The sequence below is a fragment of the Empidonax traillii genome, unplaced genomic scaffold, assembly GCF_003031625.1.
Source record: "Empidonax traillii isolate 1590-97213 ecotype Southwest subspecies unplaced genomic scaffold, ASM303162v1 scaffold1658:size157713, whole genome shotgun sequence".
NCBI classification, from domain to species: Eukaryota; Metazoa; Chordata; class Aves; order Passeriformes; family Tyrannidae; genus Empidonax; species Empidonax traillii.
Genome location: NW_020956851.1, coordinates 58,104 through 79,219, shown reverse-complemented (window position 1 = coordinate 79,219; position 21,116 = coordinate 58,104). Strand labels below are relative to the sequence as shown.

The following is a 21,116-nucleotide window of genomic DNA, read 5'->3' as shown; positions in this document are numbered from 1 at the left end:
AAAAAAAAAAATCGAAGCGCTTTATAATTTTCATACTCTTCAGTCTTCGTTTTTCTTCCTTGTTTCTACCTCAAACGAAATTAAACTCTATTTAATATGCAGTATGGTACAGCAATGTGGTTTATACATTTCTAGCAATAGGAATTCTTTAGCCAGAACTTTTTTTTTTTTTTTAAGGGTGGTGGGGGGGGAGGTTTTTTGTGTGTCTAAAAATGCATCTGTTACTGCTTTTCTCTTAAAAACTAGCTGGAAAGAAAACCAAAGGTGTCATAACCTTTAATTAGATTTCAGTGATTTATCAGCAATATTAATCCAATAGGCACTGCAAATTATCATAATGGAATTGAAGGTTAGGTACTCTCTTCAGGGTGTCAGGGGAGAGACTCAGCATTGTTGTGTTCAGGAAGATTAATTGAACTTTGTCCAGAGTGAATTATGTCTACGTTGCTACTTACATTTGTTAAATGTAAATACAGGCACGTTCCAGTTATCATCAGAAAAGAGCACTAACTTGTTTTTGTGTTTATCATCTGTAAGTAGGACTGTGGGAATTATTCTTTTGTGGGAGCTGGGAGAGAGATTTTTTGAAACTCCCTCCCCGAAGAAAGTTTTCATGGAGAAAAACCCGCCCCCAAATGATAGATCAGGACACAGGTTTTGTTTCACAGCCTCTGAAATGCTGCTTTGACTTCTGTGTTTTGCTGTTCAGGAGGTGCTCTGTGTTTGGCTGTGAGTTCTGGCAGTGCAGATGATCTCGTTTCCTTCCCGTGAAGAGCTGAGCCGCTGGTAGCAGATTGTGTAAATGGTCACAGCTACAGCTCCTGTGAATCCAGGGTGATTGTTTAATCCAGCGTGGCTGGGGGGTTGATACGAGAGTTGCATTATTCCTATAAAGAAATTCTGTTCAGTCCTGGATCTGAATAAATCGTTTTAATCGGAAAATTTGGAATTTGAGCATGGTGTAGACAAACTGTGATTTCAGAATAATGGTCAAATAAACATCTGCAGCTTCAGCCAGCGGTCCAAAGCGGCCACTTTCCCTGGTAGATGGAAAACAGATTGCTGTTCCCTGAGTTGGAACTGGGGGAAATGGACTGTTGTGTTTTGGCCTCTTTGGCTGGTTTTGTATCTGTATGTGATGTGAGCGTGTCTGATGTATCATGTAGTACAGATACAGGAGTAACAGAGGGGGTTGTGTTTATTAGGGAAAGAATTCCTAATAAATCAGGCAGTTTTAGCACAATTAGATACAAAGAATTCCAGGGTTCTGATGTTATTAATGCAGGTTTAGCTTCAAGCCCAGGCTGCTCCCTTTGCCTGTGCTGTGTGTGGCTGATCAATGTTGCTGGTGGTGTGTTCATCACAGCTTGGCTGTTCCTGCCCCTCATCACTCGGGGATTGCAGGGGTTGATTTTTTCCCCTGGTTTGGATCTCTGTTCTCTTTTACAAGCCAGTTCAGAGGATCATCAGCATCTTGTCTATGCTGAGGAGGCAGAGTTCTCCAACATTCTTTGAATGTTCCACAGAAGAAAAAAAAAAAAAATCTATATTCCCGTGTGCCATAGCAGCAATTTCCTATAGCTGTAAATTGACATTATTTCTCGTTGCATTGTGTGGCTTGATGACATACCCATTCACACAGCTGTGTTCACTCTGCAAGAAATTACTGTGACGCTGATAAAATATGAATATACCAAAAGCTTCCAGAGCTGTTGATAAGACTTGCTACCAGGAGAACAACTAAGTGTAAATTGTCAGATTTCTGTATGAATTTTGCTGAATTTTTTGAGTCCTGACATGTTTAAACAACACTCATGTATTAATATTTCTGGGAAAACTGGATTATGTAATGGGAAAAGCAATCATCACAGATTACAGGACGTTGTTGCTCAGAGAGAAGGCTGAAGTGATGGATGTTCCACAACCCCTCTGTTAAAACAGATCTCTCCTACAAGGGCAGATAAGAGATCTCTAAACAGAAATTTTACCACAGCGCAGCCATTCTTGTAGATAACAANTTTTTAAGGGTGGGGGGGGAGGTTTTTTGTGTGTCTAAAAATGCATCTGTTACTGCTTTTCTCTTAAAAACTAGCTGGAAAGAAAACCAAAGGTGTCATCACCTTTAATCAGATTTCAGTGATTTATCAGCAATATTTATCCAATAGGCACTGCAAATTATCATAATGGAATTGAAGGTTAGGTACTCTCTTCAGGGTGTCAGGGGAGAGACTCAGCATTGTTGTGTTCAGGAAGATAAATTGAACTTTGTCCAGAGTGAATTATGTCTACATTGCTACTTATATTTGTTAAATGTAAATACAGGCACGTTCCAGTTATCATCAGAAAAGAGCACTAACTTGTTTTTGTGTTTATCATCTGTAAGTAGGACTGTGGGAATTATTCTTTTGTGGGAGCTGGGAGAGAGATTTTTTTGAAACCAGAGGGCGACTCCCTCCCCGAAGAAAGTTTTCATGGAGAAAAACCCGCCCCCAAATGATAGATCAGGACACAGGTTTTGTTTCACAGCCTCTGAAATGCTGCTTTGACTTCTGCGTTTTGCTGTTCAGGAGGTGCTCTGTGTTTGGCTGTGAGTTCTGGCAGTGCAGATGATCTCCAGTTTGCTTCCCGTGAAGAGCTGAGCCACTGGTAGCAGATTGTGTAAATGGTCACAGCAACAGCTCCTGTGAATCCAGGGTGATTGTTTAATCCAGCGTGGCTGGGGGGTTGATACGAGAGTTGCATTATTCCTATAAAGAAATTCTGTTCAGTCCTGGATCTGAATAAATCATTTTAATCGGAAAATTTGGAATTTGAGCATGGTGTAGACAAACTGTGATTTCAGAATAATGGTCAAATAAACATCTGCAGCTTCAGCCAGCGGTCCAAAGCGGCCACTTTCCCTGGTAGATGGAAAACAGATTGCTGTTCCCTGAGTTGGAACTGGGGGAAATGGACTGTTGTGTTTTGGCCTCTTTGGCTGGTTTTGTATCTGTGTGTGATGTGAGCGTGTCTGATGTATCATGTAGTTACAGATACAGGAGTAACAGAGGGGGTTGTGTTTATTAGGGAAAGAATTCCTAATAAATCAGGCAGTTTTAGCACAATTAGATACAAAGAATTCCAGGGTTCTGATGTTATTAATGCAGGTTTAGCTTCAAGCCCAGGCTGCTCCCTTTGCCTGTGCTGTGTTGTGGCTGATCAATGTTGCTGGTGGTGTGTTCATCACAGCTTGGCTGTTCCTGCCCCTCATCACTCGGGGATTGCAGGGGTTGATTTTTTCCCCTGGTTTGGATCTCTGTTCTCTTTTACAAGCCAGTTCAGAGGATCATCAGCATCTTGTCTATGCTGAGGAGGCAGAGTTCTCCAACATTCTTTGAATGTTCCACAGAAGAAAAAAAAAAAAAAAAAATCTATATTCCCGTGTGCCATAGCAGCAATTTCCTATAGCTGTAAATTGACATTATTTCTCGTTGCATTGTGTGGCTTGATGACATACCCATTCACACAGCTGTGTTCACTCTGCAAGAAATTACTGTGACGCTGATAAAATATGAATATACCAAAACCTTCCAGAGCTGTTGATAAGACTTGCTACCAGGAGAACAACTAAGTGTAAATTGTCAGATTTCTGTATGAATTTTGCTGCTTTTTTTAAAAAACTCAGGACTGTACAAATTTGTTGTGAGTACATAATTATAAAGACCCTTTTGACCTAATACATTACCCTTTTCGTTAGTAGTGTCTAATGTCCTGCAACAACGAGTCTCTCTTCCGACTTCACTACCTACAAGGTGTTGGGGAGACAATTTTGTCTAGAGAGGATGTTCCCGTCTATTCTCTAGAGATTTGTCTAATTTTACCACAGCGCAGCCATTCTTGTAGATAACAACAGACTGATCTAGGGGGTTGTGTGGCTGTGAAGGATTGTTGATGTTCTTCTTCCTGTTGCTCCACACATAATTGGAATTTTGGTGTATTGTAATTCCCTCTCAGAGAAATCTGGTTTGGTGCCCATTTGAGAACTTGAGTGCCCAATTTGGGAATTCTGTTTCTGTATTCTGCCTCAGAACCCTTCGCATTTCCTCCTGAGATACTTTCATCAAGACTGAACTTGTAGATTTAAATCTTCTTCCACTGCTGAATTTTATGTGCTGGGCTTGGTATTTTGCATATGCCTTTCCTCAGGACTTTCCCATGGCTCTTTTTCTAGTGGAACTCCTTCTCATCCTGCAGTAGCTTCCTTTAATTTTCTGCCTTGTTCACTATTTTATTCTCAGTACTTTTTCCCCTTTGCCCAATGTTTCATTTAGTGCCCTTTTTTTTTTTTTATTATTTTTTCCCCTTCTTCCTCTCCACTCCCTTTGGAGCTGGTTGGCAGCTATTGGGGAAAAAAAAAATCTTGGTTTGACTTTTAGCTCTGGGTTCTCTATGAAAATGTAATTTAGTAATGAGTTTTCCCCTACAGATAAGGTGTTATCCAGAGCATTTCTGGGACTCTGCAAAGTGCAGGTGGCTTTACAGGAACCACTGAGACCTATAGGTGAGATCAGTAAAACAGAAAATGATGCACAAGCAGCTGTGTAAGCGTGAGAAAAGAAGCATCTGTGACATTCCCTGTGCTGTAGGTTTTGTGTTTTATTCACTCACAGGTGATTCTCCTGAAGAATCAGATTAAGCAGCAAAGTTCACCTGGCTGCACTTGCCCTGCCAGGATAGGGTTTGGTGCCCCTTGCAGTACCAGTTATTCCAGAACTGCCTTCCTCACAATATTCTAGAGGTGTGACTGTTATGTAAGCCTGTTCCTAAATTTCCAGCTCTCTAATCTTCTCATTTTTACCTGCACCACGTTTTTAACTGAAGTGGGAAAGATAAAATGTCCACGTCCCTCTTCATGTTTATTGGCTAAGAATAACAATATTAGATCAGGTTTTTTGTCAATTATCTCCAGATATTCAGCTGTGAGTCCCAGAATGAAGGTAAAATTGTTCACACATTTCTGTTAACGTGCAGATAACTCAGAGACTCCTAACGTTCCTCTGTAACCATCTCAACTAATACTTCATTTTCCTGAGTTTTTGGTCTGTGGGGACTTTGTTTCTGACTTTTGTCTCATCTTAAGGAAGGAAGGGAATCGGTGTAAATCTTTTTGTAGCAGTGGTTTTAATACCTCTGAGTAATTCACAACTGTAACATCAATATAGAAGAATTTGATGAGGATACATTTTCAGTGGTGAGGGAAAATAGAAGTTAATAATTAAAAAACGCATCTATGCCCCATGTATTGGATTGCAATGTGTTTTAATTCATCCTTTTTCTTCAGCTGCCTATTCCTGTAAAACTAAAACATATGGAAAATGGGTGTTTTTTTCAGAGAGTGGTTTCTGCAGTCTGGTAGATGGGTCTGTGTTCTAATTCAGGAACAAAAAACCAAAATTATCTTCAAGTAAAGTCATGTAGGAGTTGATCTGCAAAATAGAAATGTGATGGAAATCAATCAGAAACTTGTAATACGAGTTTGTGATCAGCTGCAGTTTGGGTTTGCAGTGCAAACAGCATTTGTGTCCATCCCCCTGGAATTCTCTGCTGCTTCTCCTGCTTTTCTCTCTGTGCCTAAGCTGCCACCCCCAGGAGTGCCCTGTTGCCAGCAATGCAGGCCTGGAATTGAGAGTGGGAACTCTGGATGTGTGTGCTGATGGATTGATTGTGGAATGGGAAGGGGAACAGTTGAGTTCTGTTTGCTTTCTCTTGTAGCCACAGTGCTCGTGGGCTCTGCCCTTTCCAAGCTGCCAGTTTTTGGAGGATTCCCTTGTCTTTCCCACTTCTTTGACCAACATGGATCAAAAAACATGGAAGCAGAAAATACACAATTATTAAAAAAAAAAAAAAACCCAACCTGCTACCACCACCACCACCAAACTTTAATTCTTCTGAATTAAAATAGTAACAAATGAGTTTTCTGCCTGCTTACCATTTCTAAGGCTCCTCATTCGTAAATCCATCTAAACTGGAAAATTAAGTGTCAGTAAATAATAAAAATGGGTTGGAGGTGTAGGAAATGCCACTTGGAAGCAAATATCAAGTGCAGTGCAACAAATACCAAAGCCAAGGACCAGCTGTGTCCATGGTTTATTGTAGTGAGCCCTAACAAAAATACACATTTACTAATTCTTCCTTATTTCGCACTTTTCTTCCCCTTTTTTAGCCAAAGGTGGTTGAGTGATTGATACTTCGTGTTCTCTTAAAACATTCATCTACTCATGAGTGTAGTTCAGTGACTTGAGGGGAATTGCTACCAAAAAATTCTGGAAACTTTGCTGGAAATGGGGATGTTTTTGTGAAGGTGCTTTTGGACAAGCTGATCCCAAGCCCTGCTGGGTGTGTTGGGCAGCTCTTGACAAGAATGAAAAGCCTGGAGAAAGTTCAGAATTTAAGAAAGAAAGGGATCTCAGGGGCTCATAGCCAATAAAATGCTGCTCAGATGCTTGGAATACAAAGTGTCAAAGTTAGAAGGCAGGTAAAATTGGAGTGGAAAATTATTCTTTTGCATCCAGATAAGACGCTGCAGTGGGATTTTTTTTGTGTGTTTTGTTTATTAAAAATGCCCTTTAGAAAAATGTACTTTTTGGCTTGGCTCTGTTTTGTTTCACACAGGTGTGAGGATGGCAGTCAGAAATAGCGATAAAATGGAGGTGCAGTTTCATTATTTACTTGCCTTTGAAGTGTTTTAAGAGGTCTGAAGCAGGAGTGTTAACTGTGGGTAGTGAAAGTCCATTAATGACAGGGTGTGTAACGAGGTTAAGCCAGGGGAGGCAGCAATTCCAGGGTGAGCTGGAGAAGTGGCTGTAAGTAGATTACCTGGCTCAGTGTTTGGGCTTTAGGGAAGGCAAACCCTTCCATCTGCTGCTTTCCCCAGGATGAACATCAGAACAATTTACCAGAAACCTCCCTGTTGGCAAAGACCTCGGGCCAACCTAAAAAAAACCCGAGGAGCATTTTCTGTGATTTGGGAGCACCAACAAAACCCAACCCCAAAACCCCACGTGCTGCTTTGAGCTGACAGGGTTGTAGTTTGATCTGACTGCCCACATTTCTCCAGGGAGCCTCAGTCTCTGGAACTGCCTCGGGTAACTTGGAAATTCCAAGTGCAGTTAATGTTTCCCTTTTCCTACCGTCATTTACAGACTGATGTTTGATATCCAATACTTTCTTGTCTCGGGATCTAATAAGGGGTTTTATTTTTCCCCCTGAATTGCTGTTATTAGACCAAAATTCAGAGTAATAAATGCCTTGGGTGTTGGAGAGCAGGTTGTAATCTGCATTTTGCTGCAGTGCCAGCAGATGGCAATGAAACAAAGACTTGCTCACATCCTCCTGCTGACTGATGAGATCTGGAGTCACAGCTCCTGGAAATACAAATTAACAAGGGCTTTTTTTCTACGTGTATTTTAGCCATGTTTTGTTTTGAGACATGTATCCTCCTTCATGTAAAACAATCCCTACCTGCACAGGAACTAATCAGCATTTCTGATTTATGGGACAGATATTTTTCCTGTCAGAGCCCTCAAACTGATGATGATTGTACATCTTACCATGGCGTGAACTGTAGAAGTGCAGCTGGTTTGGGGAGTGGGAATTGGTGACCACAGCATCTTACAAGTCAAGAGGATAAATCACTTTTTATTTAGGCATCAGAGTACTTTTCTTTGCAAGGTACTAAATGATGGGAGGCAAGCAAGCTGCCAAAGGAATTTCAAGTGACTTTGGATATTGATTTCGAATTGATTTTGATTTTTTTTTTCCCTCGTGGTGTGAATGTAATCAGCAGCCCCTTTATGCCATCCACTAATTTGAATTAGCTGCCTAATAGTTCAGATCTTCATTTTGTAGTGTTCAGTTTCTCATATCACTCCTTCAATTAAGGTTTAAAGTACAATCTTCTCTTCAAGGGACAGGAAACCTTCAGAAAGCATGGAGGGCCTGGCTGAATGACCCTTACTGTAATAATGAAAATAACTCATTTTTCAGAGTTTTCAGATTTCAAGATGCTGAATGACCTGGCCCCTTTTCCAGGCTGATGTCGTTTAGGATAAAAAAAATCAGAGTAAATTAAGAAAGGTGCAGTAGTTGTTCAGGCAGGTTGAGTCCATGTGCATCTGGTGCTCTCTGCAGATTGCTGTCAGTTCCTGGTGCAGAGCAGACACGGTCTGTGACGTGACTGTGGAGATGCAGGTGTGGATGGGAGGGGAAGCAGCTTGGCCGTGGATGTCAGCAGGGAGGAGCAGATTGGGCACCACCCCACTGATGTCAGGCTTTGTCCCAGCAGTGGGGGAGGCTGCTGTGCCCTGATCTCTGCCAGGACAGGCTCGTGGAAATGAACACTGGCAGCTGATTGCTCGTGGCAGGGCGTGCAGAAACCTGGCCCTGCTCTGGGGTGATGATTTCAGGGAGCGGCCCAAAAGTGTGGAGTGCTTATCACTGCAAAAGGAAAACAGCATCAGCAGGAATTGCTGCTGAGCAGCACCAATCTGGAAGAAGCAACTTTTTTAAATAGCAGGCCCTCAACAAACCACGTTAATCAGGGTTTTTTCAGCTGTTCCTGTGCTGCTCTCAAGGATTCGAGTGCTGAGCCGGAAGATTCCTGGCAATTAAAATCATTTACAAAACTGCAAGAGGGATTGTGGAAACACAGAATTCCATTCTCTGCGTGCAGTGAAAGTTACCCTGCAAAAACCCAGCATTTTCACGTGCCAGCAAGTGATTCTGTAGCCCTGAGGAGAAGTGTCACTGGGTCAGTGCTGGGAGGTTGCTCAGGTCGGGCATTTTCAGCTGGATGAGTGTTTTGTTTTGGCAGAGGATGGCAGATCATTTTCACTGGTGATTGCTGGCACGTCTTTCAGAGCAAAGGATGGAGCTGGAGCTGGATGAGTTACAGATGGATGTTTTTTCCTCAGTAAAATTGTTAGCTGGCTTCTTTTTTATTATTATTATTTTTTTTTTAATAGTCCTGGAAATTATTCCCGTGGTGTGTTTTGTGTAGAAACATTATTTTAAGGTTCTGCCAATGATAAAATTGCGGTCTTATGCCTGGGCTCCAGAACACATTAATCTGTAAAAACTGAACGTGGAAGTTAAAGTAAATAGCTCCAAGTATAAAAAAGGGGTTTTTTTCTTCTATATATTATAATATTTTAATGAAGTTATTATTTTCTTTCCGTTTCCTTTAGAAAAGCAACCGCTTAAATACAGTTTGAATAAACCAGGTAAAAGAGCTCCAGAAAAGAATGTTTAATAAACACCTGCCCAGAAAAGAATGTTAAATAAATACCTGCCCAGAAAAGAATGTTAAATAAATACCTGCCCAGAAAAAAATGTTAAATAAATACCTGCCTAGAAAAGAATGTTAAATAAATAACTGCCCTTTTCTTGACTTTCCAGTAGTGAAATTATGCCAGTACTGTCCCAGTATTAATGGCCTGTTTAATGTAAATAGTAATCAATTTAGGACAGAACTGTATCCTCCTGTTTTGAAACATTATTTTAGTTTCAAACTACAGAAAGTAGAGCTGTGTTTTATGTTTTTATTTGAGTGGAAAGCAGGCTGGTGCCTGGGCAGAGGCTCCAATATTTGAAGGTGCTTGAGGCCATTTACCACCCAAAACAGACAGCTGGAACTTTTTAAAGCTGATAAAAGCTCTTAAATGCAGGGAACTGCTTTGCAAAGGCTGTGTTCTGATTATTCCACTTGGGTATTCCTGGAGGAATCTGTCCTGTGTGTGTTTATTTTGCAGGTTGCTTGTTCTTGGTTTATGATTGCCTTTCAGAAATGATTCTTGTGTTCTGCTCTAAGGGTTGGTGGTGGTGGGGTGAGCCAGAAGATTCCTGGCAATTAAAAATCATTTACAAAACTGCAAGAGCGTTTCAGTTCTGGGATTGTGGAATCACAGAGTTCCATTCTCTGCAAAGAAAAGCATTTTCATTTTGAGAGTTTCCCAACCATTGCTGGCCAGCCTGGGCATGGTGGAGCAGAGTGGTAAAAGTTGTGGGCTGCAGTCGTTTTTATTGGGGGGGAAGGAAGCTGACAGTGAAATTAGAGAAATTAGAGAGAGAAATTAGGGCTTTTTTTTTTTTTTTTTTTTTGGTGGTGTTTTTAGCTTATTGAGAACGTGAACGCAGGTTGTCCCTGATTACCACATTGCTTCAGCCAGCCCAGAATTTACAATTCAAGGGAAAACCACCGGAGAGTTTAATTTTTATTTTTCTTTGCGGGTTTCTGTTTCATCTCCCAACTTCCCATCCATCTGCTCTCTTTTCACCACCGTGCAGTGTAAAAAATGCAATGTTTCAGCTGAGCTGGGGGTCGCTGGGCGAGGCCAACGCAGTGAGATGTTTTCCTTTGTCTCTGTAGTTATCAGAGACTGTTACAGACGATTGCTGTGCTCGAGGCTCAACGGACTCAAGCAGTTCAAGACCTTGAAAGTTTAGGCAGACACCAGAGAGAAGCACTGAAAGATCCTATTGGATTTGTGGAAAGACTCCAGAAGAAGGTATTTCTATGGGCTTTTCCTAAGTCTTACTCGGAATTTTTATTTTTTAATTTTTTTTTTTTTTTTTTAATGACTAGTAGAAATGGGAGCACAGGTGTGTTCTTGCATTAATAACAGGTGTATATTTGCATAAAAACTATGAGTTTAAGGTCCTTTATCTGCTGAGCAGCAATAGCCCTTTGGTTTCTTCTTAGATCTGTAACACATAGGCCTTCAATGATTTTATTAGGAACGCTTTCTTTCCTTTCTTTTGGTACGTAGAAATGTCATTTTATAAAGTCCTGATAGGCATTTTAAGGCAACCTGAAATCTGCAGGTGACTGAAAGTATCAGATTGAAAACTCCTAATTTTTCTCAGGTGAGAAATGAAATGTTGTGCTTTGAGTGAACTTGGCAGGGTATTTCTTAGAGAACAGTTCGTTGTCTAAACCCAAAAGGAACAGTAAAAAACCATACCTGACTTACAGACCCCAGAACATTGGCTGGGAGAGGAGAGTTAATTTAGATATGGAAACCTTTTGTTTGGAAGCTTTTGAAACAAAACAAAACAAAACACAACCTCCCAGTGTGGTGGTGTGGGAGTGAGGAATGCAGGGGGTGATCTTCTCCTGGGGGTTGGAGAACCTGGATCTGAGGGAAGGCCTTGCTGTTGATGGAAAAGTGTTGCATCTGATAATCGCTCCATGGGGCAATACTGAAGAGAGTTGCAAGTATTGGTGTGGTTTTGTTTAAGGAGATGAGCTTTCCAACAGGTGTAAGTTAAATCAGTGTAAAATAGACACTGAGCTCTTCGGTGGGAGAATTTTAGGCTTCTCAGGAGATAAAACTCTGGATCTCCTGTGTTCAGGAAGGTGCAGATCCTGAGCAGATGGCATGTTTAATAGCAGGCAGATAGGCAGTGGGAGGATTTGGGAGCAGGAGACCCCTGATTTCAGCTGTGAGGGACACACCCCAGCTCTCTGCTGGATAAGCCATCATTGACCGTGCCGCTGCATATTTTAGATGCACTGTTGTGTATGATTCTTCAAAGATACCTTCTCCTTCCCAACCCTGCGTGCTGCATGGCACTCCAAAAGCTCTGATTTCCAATTCTGCTGGTGGCTGCAAGCAGTGTCAGGTTTGCAGCACGTTCTCAGTGTTTGTAGCTTTGGTTTGGGTGCAGAGCCATCCTGTCAAATATTGCTTGTTCACTTTGCATCCTTGGCTGGTGTTTTTGTTTTTTTTTTCAGGTTGATATGGGTCTTCCATATCCTCAGAGAGTTGTTCAGCTCCCTGAGATTGCCTGGGACCAATACACCACTAGCCTTGGGAACTTCGAGAGGGAATTCAAGAACCGCAAACGGAACAGCAGGAGAGTGAAGCTGATTTTTGACAAAGGTAAAGCGAGGTGGGGAAACATCCCAGGGAAAGAAATGGCCAGCGTGGGGGGGGGTTAGTAATTCTCTCTTTGCTTGCAGTAGGTATACCTGCCAGACCAAAAAGTCCTTTGGATCCCAAGAAGGATGGAGAGGCTGTTTCATACTCTGTCTTGCCTTTAAGCGATGGTCCAGAAGGTTCTACCAACAGTCGTCCCCAGGTAGTTATTTAAAAGGAAAGAAAAAAAATTTACAGAAGATTAATTTTTTTATTATTATTATTATTATTTTCAATATGCATAAGTGAATAATCTTACCTGTCACCTCAGATGTTCACATTATTGGTGCCATGTCATCCATGTACTCAAACCCTGGAACTTCCCTTTGGGTCAGGCAAATTTTACCTCAAATTCCCCTGGGTTTGTTTGCTGTGGGGTCTGGTTTTACTTAGGGAGGAGATGGGTTCAAGTGCCTTTATCCTGACCATCCTTTCTCTGAACACCTGTTCCATTTTGTGTCCTGTATTGGAGCAGATGATAAGGGGGCGACTTTGTGATGAGACCAAACCTGAAACCTTTAACCAGCTGTGGACTGTAGAGGAACAGGTAAGGGTAAAACTCCTTCCCTTTGTCCCTGGGATAACACACCAAGTGTGGAACAGCTCAGAGTCACCTGGGTGGAGATCCTTTCCTCTGCTAGGAAAAAATCTATTTATTCTTTTCCACTGTTGATTTAGAAAAAACTCGAGCAGTTGCTTCTGAAGTATCCACCCGAGGAAGTGGAGTCCCGCCGGTGGCAGAAGATTGCTGATGAACTGGGAAACAGGACAGCAAAGCAGGTGACAAAACCACTTGGAGAACAAAACCTCTTGGAGAAGTAGTTCCTTTCTTTAATGCCAGTAAAGAGAATTCAGTGTAATTTCAGGGATCACAAACAGCAGGGCCTGCAGTTCACTGATAGCAATGTGACTCTTGTACCCCATCTCAAATACAGACTGCTGAAAGTGCCCCAAAGATGCACAGAAGGACTAAGATGTAGAGACACCAAATAAATATTCCTCATCTGACTCCTGGAATTCTCCCCCTGAAATGACAGGATGTCTCCATTTTGAGGAGAAGTAAATAAAATGCTGATGTTGTGTGTTGACAGCGTTTTAATGTGTTCCCTCTCAGCTGAAAGCACAGTGAAGTTTTTCAATGTACAGGATTTCCTCAGCTCTGATCACATTTCTGCTCCTGGGTGTATTAAGTGAAGACCAGTTCCATTTCATCTGACCTCAGCTAACTGTTGCATCTTGCTTTTTTTCCCTAGGTTGCCAGTAGAGTGCAAAAATATTTTATTAAGCTGACTAAAGCTGGTATTCCAGTTCCAGGAAGAACTCCAAACTTATATTTATATTCCAAAAAGGTGAGACGATATTCCAGCAGAAATCCTGTATTTGTGTTTGCGTTTATGTGCAAGTTGGGTGGAAATCATTAACATTTTGAGTAGATTTAAGTCTTGGTGAGTGCATTCTTACTAACTGGTTGCAGCTTGCATGTATTTTTTACTTGTGACCTTTTTCTTTTGCCAGTGCAGTGAGGGGATGGTAATTCTGGTTTCACACTCACAGCTCTTGGGGACATGAAGGGTCACAAAAGAGAATGTGCTGCAGCTGAACTAACAGGGATGGATTGTGGTCCTTTCCTCCTTTGTAAATTTACTATAATTGATCTAGAAGGGATAATGAAAACCCCGTCTGTAATTCATATTATACAGTAATCCTCTAATTACCAAACCCATATCAAATCAAATATAACAACAGATATTAAAACAGAGTGTTTTTCCTGAGCCTGGAATGGAGGAGAAGAGAGGATGGCCCTGAGAAAGGTTAATTTGCAGAAGAAAAGACTCAGTTTGTGTGCAGACCAGTCAGATGCTTTGTGTGCTGATCCTGGGTGCTGTTGAGGACTGCACTTTGATTCTGCAAAAAGACAAATTTGCAGGTTGAATCCCTTAAAATATATGGCTCTGTCTGCCACCTTGTCTGTTGGAAAAGTGCTTTCTGGCAGAAGAACCAAAAAAAAAACCAGCTGGGAAATGCTGGTACCTTAAATACTGTGGTAAGATTCATCTGCCAGAATTCCGAATGACTTGCACAGTCGGGGCGAATTTCTGTCGTGGGATATAAAAATCCTGATTTCAAAAGGAGTGCAGAATTCAGCTCTGGAAATTGCAACGCTGTGAGTCCTTCGTGTCACTGGACCACTCCAAATTACCCTGGTGACGTGGCTTGTCTTCCTTCCTCTTGGTTTTGTTTGGAAAGGCTGTTCCTGCAGACTCTGGGGGACATTTTAATTTGAACATTGATCCCCCTGAAGCTCTTTAGCCCCACTGTGAGCAAGAGGAAAACATATTTTCTAGAAAACTCTTTACCAACACTCCCATTCCTGCAGGTTCTCCTCGGGTTTGTAGGTAGGACGGAGCTCATCCTCCCATTTGTGTGAGTCACATCCTCCTCCCCAGGAGGGTCACAGTGCCCTGCTCTGCTCTGAGGCAGCATCTCCATTTCCCATCTGCAGCCTGTGCAAGGAGCTCAGCAGATGAAAATAAAAACCCACCAAACAAACAGCATTTTGGGGGGGGGGGGGGGGAGGAATTGAGCTGTCAGGCTGCTGATAGAGCTGCGTGCTCAGAGCCCCATCGACAGCACTCAGCAGGCTGCTGCTCCCAGCTCTCCAGTGCAGGGAGGACATGCAGGAGTTGTGTCAGAAGGGAGGCTTCACAAGGAACTCCTTTGCACCTCTCCACGGGGACTGTCCAGGATGCTTTTTTTCAAGTGGTTCCTGTTCGTTCCTTGAACACCTTGCCCATATGACATGATGTCTCTTCTGGCAAGTGCCACAGGAAATTAAGCAGAGTCTGTTTTCCTGTGTAACCATTATCCACTGAGAGTGGAAAATAAACCTGCATCAGAGATTTAGGGCTCTAGTATTCACTTCTTCAATTATGGCTTATCATTCTCTCTTTAATGTTTATATAATATCATCAGTGCACCTGCTTTTAAGCTTAATCCAGAAGACACATTTCCCAGAGGGAAAATGGCTTTTTACTGTCTGCTTTTAAGCAGTATTTTGATTCATTTTTTTTTAGCAGAGGCAGATCATGTTGAAAAGAGAATTCAAATCCTCAGGTAAATTCCTGGGTCAGAACAACCCTGCCTTGATTTCCAGATGCTTTATCTGGATGTTGGAAGCCAGGCACACTGTAAGACAATCCTCTCTTTTATGCTCGTTAAAAACCCCCTCTTTTCAATATTTCTGCTTTTTTGGATTCACACAGATTTGATTTTTTTTTTCCCTAAACTGAGGAATGTCAGATTGGACGTTAAAAATGTCGAACTCTTCTTTTTGCTGTTTAATATTCTCCCACTGGGGAATAAATAATAGGGGCTGAGTGCCTGGCATGCCCTCTGCACCTTCAGGCAGCATCAGAGCTGAGAGGTTTTAGATATGTGTTAATGGAGGAATTTATCTCCCCTGATATTTTTTAGGTGCCTTTTTCACACGGTGACAGTGAAAAAGAACCCTCAGAGAGCAGTTCTTTCTGTCTCTTAAAAAGCTTTGATGGTGGAATGAATTGCTTTCCCTCTCCTGGACTAGGAGAGAAATAACTAACCTAGGCTTAGATTATTATTATTTTTTTAAGGCACAAACAGAAAAAGTTGGTGAGAAGTTTTAAATAATAATAAATAAATAATGACGTTATTAAAAATACACCCTTTTTTTTCCTCCCCCTAGTCATCCAGTAGACGGCAACATCCCTTAAATAAACACCTTTTCAAACCTTCAACTTTCATGACATCCCACGAACCCCCCGTTTACATGGATGAGGACGATGACAGGTGCAGTTTTCACAGCCATATGGACGCTGCAGCAGAAGAGGAAGTGTCGGTACGTCCCTCCAACCGCACCTTGCCTTGCTTTTTCAGACCTTGTACTCTCATCTTGATCTTGTTTAGTGAAAACAGGAGGATTAGGCATCCTCACCAGCAGATAAATAGCGTCGAGTAAGTATTAAATTGTAGTAGGAGTCATTGGGAAGTCTCAGATCCCATCTTCAGTGTCTTGGAGAAGAACGCTTGGAGAAATGCAGCGTGGCAGGAAAATCAGGTTTTCCCACTGGAATTACCATTCCTGTGCCAAGACCAAAGATTTTTGCCTGAGTACTTTTGACTGGCAAAACTATTCCTGAAAAAAAATTATATTTTGGTGGAAATGAGTTATTTCCAAGCCAAGAAACACCATTCCCACCGCAGTTCATTTGCTTTTCAGTTATGATTTCTTAATTTCATGAGTAGTCTCGTTATTCTGGAATAGAACTGCTTACATTGTCCACACAGGGGGCTTTTAAGGAGTACTTTATTCAATATACAGTTATTAATACTTTATTCAATATACAGGCAGTTCTTCTCAGAAAAACTTGAGATTTGCACGGAAGGGAAATCCCTGTTTTATATTTGGAGGATGTAACTCCTCACCACACACCCGAACCACGTCATTTAAACATCATTTTTCTGAACACCGGCAGTCTAGTCCTTCATCTGAGTTCATAATTACAGTTAAATAATTGATAAGGCCTTTAGCAATTTAACACTAAAGAGCAAGCCTCTTTCCCTCACTTCCTTTAATTAACTTAGTAAATAATACAGGATCTTCAATCTTCACAGGTTTGTAAGAAGAAATGACACATTTAGGCTACATTAGAGGAATTTTAATTGCTGGTGCAGGGTCTGAAAACTGCTCTGTGCCTTTGCAAACAGGTGACATCTGCCAAGCAGAGCTGCTGCAATAAAATAATTGTCTTGAAATTGTGAATAGTGAAGAGAAAGGTCAATTAACTCGATAAAACTGACCTGAAATTCTAGTTCTCAGCGAAGTTATCTGCTGCCCAGTGTGTAGAACTACAATAAATTTGTGTTGAACCAGAGCTGACTCTGCTGCTGCAGCTGTGTCTGGACAAGGGGGTTATTTCTAAGATGAGGAAAAAACCCACCAAAATAGACATTAAATGTAGGCACTGCTTGCTCCTTTCTACCATAGCTAAGGCCTTCACCAGGAGAAACTTGCCTGTGGGATAGTGGGGCTTTTGTTTTAATTAATGAAGTATAAAAATGGAAAATAACCTGTTGGTGCTGAGAGCACTGTTGGGTGCTTCGTTTGTAGAAATATCTCCCCAGCGTGTCAGGATACATTGCCATCTCTTCCCTCAGGGATCATTAAATCACACCCAGTGATCTCTGGAAGGAATTTGTTCCCACATTCCCCAAGTGAGGCTGTTTCTGTTTGGCCCAGGATGAAGAGAGTATTCCAGTGACATACCGAGAGTTACCCGAGTACAAAGAGCTGCTGGAGTTCAAGAAGCTGAAGAAGCAGAAGCTGCAGCAGATGCATGCAGAGAGTGGCTTTGTGCAGCACGTGGGCTTCAAGGTGAGTGCAAGGAAGTTCTGCCCTTCCTCACTGCAGTCCAGGAGTTTTCCAGGGTTTGAATTCCCTGGGAAGATTTGGTTCCACCCGGGTTTGGGTTCCTCAGTTCTTGTTCTCTGTGTCAGTCCCTTCAATAAAAACAGCCCCAGTCGTTCACTCTGAGGTGGCTCTGAGTGCTGATGGTTGTGGAAATGGATAAACATTCCCTCTTTCCCTCACTGTGTTAGGAAAATGCAGCTGTGAAATCATTACAGATTCCACTGGACACTGCGTTGTTTTAACAATCATTCATTCAGGACGGTTCTCTGATTAAATCTGGAGTTATTCTGCCTCCTCCTGAGGCCAAGGAAGGGACAAAGACTTTGAGTAACAGTCACAGATGAATATTTCCTTTATTTTGTAGCAACTTCACAATCCTATCGAGTAATAACTCACTGAAGTTGAAGCAAGGCCACAAAACAATGTTTGCCTCAGCTGTTTCTTTCCTAATAGCCATTTATGTAAAAATCCAGAGATTCAGTTCAAAATGACTGCAGAGTGGAGACAGACTCCTCACTTGATATGGACAATCTTAAAGCAGCTGTTAGACCACCAACAATAAACAATAATCTAACAATAAACAGTGCTGTTTATTTTTGCTGGCTTTAGTTAACAGGGTGTGTTTGGTGGTTTGTTTTGTGGGGAATTTTTTCAAATGAGCGTTTTCTTCCCCCAAGAATCAAACTCTTATTCAGGCAGAGCAGACTCTGAGGTAACAAACTCGTTGCTTCTGCTTCATAAAATTCTTCTGAGAAGTAAATTGGCATTACACAGTGCCGAGCATCTGAAGTTTGGAAGTTTCTTTACCTCTGAATTTATTGTCTGCTGCGTTATAGTAAGCTGGGAAATGAGGTGATCAGTTCTGTTTTCCCTCAGGAATTCTGCCTTGGGCTGGATGGGCCTCCCCTGACAAAACCCTTGAGAGCAGCACTGGCTCTGCATGGCCCTCATTTACTGCTCATTATTCAAACTCTGCTTCGAATATGGAATTGTTGAGTCCCTTGGGGGCTTTTTGTGGCTTTCACTGCTGTAATATCAGAGCAATTTGGAAATAATTCTTTTTTTTTTTCATTAGCAGATGACAGGCACAGCATTGTTTTTGTTTCACAGGGGACAGGAGGGAAGTTGAGGCACAAAAATTCAGGTCAAGGGTTTCCAAGTGCCTTGGTTCTCAAATTCAGATAACTGGATCCAGTTTATATTTTTTATTAAGTTTTAACATTATTCCTAACTTAGTCCCTCCTCAGGACCAGCCCTCGAGCTGGGAGAGCCTGTGTGGAAGGGAGGGCTGCAGGTGTGACCAATCCATTTGTAACCCTGGGCTGGATGAGCTGTGACCAGACAGAGGCTGGGACAGAACTGCAGGTTCTGGTGGAGGATGAGCTTGTTTCCCACAACCCTCTTCCCCTCTCAGCCCTGTCTCTGCAGCATTCTTCAGCTCAGGTTTTTGGAAGGGTCTGCAGGCAGGGCTGCCCTGCCTTGGTCGAGCAGGACAATGTGCAGGTGTGGAGCACGTGGGGAGTGGGAAGCAAAGCAGGAGAAGGGCTGATGAATCCTCAGGGTCTGGAGAGCCTGAGGGCTCGTGGCCACACAGGGCTGTCCACGGGCAGGGCTGGCGTGTCCTGTCCCACAGTGGGTGTTTCTCAGTGCTGTCCCACAGTGGGTGTTTCTCAGTGCTGTCCCACAGTGGGTGTTTCTCAGTGCTGTCCCACAGTGGGTGTTTCTCAGTGCTGTCCCACAGTGGGTGTTTCTCAGTCCTGTCCCACAGTGGGTGTTTCTCAGCGCTCTCCCCTCTGCCCCACAGTGCGACAACTGCGGGATCGAGCCCATCCAGGGGGTGCGGTGGCACTGCCAGGACTGTCCCCAGGAGATGTCCTTGGATTTCTGTGATTCCTGTTCTGACTGGTGAGCAGCCTCTGCTTGTTATTTATTGGCCAGGGGATCAGAGCTCCCTGCTGTGGGATTGCTGTGGGTGTGGGAGATCTTGGCTCCAGCAGGGACACACATCCTGTGCTGGGTGAAGGGGGAGATACTTCAGCTTGTATTTGTGGGGGGAGAGATATTTTTTAACAAGTTCTGGGTGTATAATTTATTTTTTAATAAGATGGGTTTGCTGCTGTTGAACAGAGGGGGGAATTACACTTTCTGAGTGAACTGGTACCCAGCTGGGTATGGATCAGTTCATGTGATGGCTGTTTCTGAAAGTTAAGGGAAATATTTGACTTTTAAACTGTTATCTTTCTCTTTCCCTTGCAGTCTGCATGAAACAGAGATTCATAAGGAAGATCACCAGTTAGAACCTATTTACAGAGCAGAGACATTTTTAGACAGAGACTACTGCATGTCCCAGGGCACCAGTTACAATTATCTTGACCCAAACTACTTTCCAGCAAATAGATGACATGGGAAGCAGATCTCCCACCTTGGGTTTCCTTGTCCTCTTGGCAAAATTAACAATGGCACCATTGTTAACTCTGTGCACATTTTGGAAAGACTCTGCTTTCCCTGAAATGTCACTCACAGCAGGACGAGCTTCCTGGGTGCACCTTGTGCAACTGCAGCTCGGAGCTGTCATGGCTCTGCAGATCACTGAACAGCAGCTGAACATTCCTGGTGTGCAGGAAGGTTCCACTGGGGAGGCTTTTTCTCACCACGTCAGACGCTTTTAGGGGGTGGTGAATGGAAGCAAAAAGAGAAAAAAAAACAAACATTCAAAAAGGGTGAGCCAGAACTGAGAGCACACGTTACAAAGATAGAGGAAAATTCCAAAGGCTTCGAGGAACTCGGTTAATAATGACGAGATCAGAGGAGATGAAGTATTTATATAAAACCAGTTTAGTAGCTTGCAGTTTTGTCGTGAAATAGTTTTCAGCACAGTAACTGACTCCTTTAGGCGAGGTTTTAACCGATGACAGTGTTTGCTTCTAGGCTGTACTCTAAAAATCCTCCCTGTCTGGGTGAGGGTTGGTTCCAGGCCTTTCTTCAGTCGGAGCTGCTTGATCATGGTCGACTTTCGAGTTTTTTAATTTCGTTTTTTTTTTTTTTTTAAAAAAAACCACGATGAACTCTAATTTACCAACGGCGAAGCACTACAGGGGGCAACTGTGGCATTGCTTCCTTAACCAGCTCATGGTGTGTGAATGTTATAAAATTGTCACTCAGATATATTTTTTAAATGTAATGTTATATAAGATGATCATGTGATGTGTACAAAATATGGTGAAAAGTGCCAGTGCTAGTAACTGTGTAAAGTCTCTAATACTCGACATTAACTCCTTTAAAATAAAATACACAGCCTTCTGCCTCTGTATTTGGAGTTGTTAGTGCAACTCATCAAAGAAAAAAACTGCCTAATATAAATCATATATATGGTAATAATTTTTCCTCTTTTGTAGTCTGCACAAGATCCATGAAAGATTGTATTTTTATTACTATTTAAACAGTGATTAAATTTAGCCTGAGCAGTGAGCAAGGGTTCACATGCATTCTTTTATACTGCTGGATTTTGTTGTGCATCATTTAAAACATTTTGTATGTTCCTTCTTATCTGTGTATACAGTATGTTCTTAAATAATGTTCGATTGTCGGGAGAACTGTGAGAAATAAACTCTGTGGATCCAGTCTGTTTATATATAGAATGCTTGCTGTGACTTCCTTTCTGTGCAGTTGGGACTCCCTGAGGAGGTGGCAGACGCTGGGAGGAGCTGGCCCTG

At 42.2% G+C, this 21,116-nt stretch overlaps 1 protein-coding gene across 3 annotated transcripts in view; it reads left to right on the top strand.

Annotated features, from left to right (window-relative positions):
- ZZZ3 (zinc finger ZZ-type containing 3) overlaps positions 1 to 21,041 on the top strand; it is a 25,841-nt gene extending 4,800 nt beyond the window's left edge. The window contains exons 2-11 of one of the 3 annotated variants that reach the window (XM_027908224.1): positions 10,406 to 10,544; positions 11,774 to 11,921; positions 12,002 to 12,120; positions 12,433 to 12,504; positions 12,636 to 12,737; positions 13,211 to 13,306; positions 15,679 to 15,831; positions 17,233 to 17,367; positions 19,208 to 19,308; positions 19,660 to 21,041. In XM_027908224.1, coding sequence (XP_027764025.1) covers positions 10,406 to 10,544; positions 11,774 to 11,921; positions 12,002 to 12,120; positions 12,433 to 12,504; positions 12,636 to 12,737; positions 13,211 to 13,306; positions 15,679 to 15,831; positions 17,233 to 17,367; positions 19,208 to 19,308; positions 19,660 to 19,804 — 1,210 coding nt within the window. In that variant the 3' untranslated portion in view covers positions 19,805 to 21,041. The remainder of the gene's footprint in view (positions 1 to 10,405; positions 10,545 to 11,773; positions 11,922 to 12,001; positions 12,121 to 12,432; positions 12,505 to 12,635; positions 12,738 to 13,210; positions 13,307 to 15,678; positions 15,832 to 17,232; positions 17,368 to 19,207; positions 19,309 to 19,659) is intronic. The other 2 variants (XM_027908223.1, XM_027908225.1) reach the window with 2 other exon arrangements.
- Positions 21,042 to 21,116: the final 75 nt, after the last annotated feature.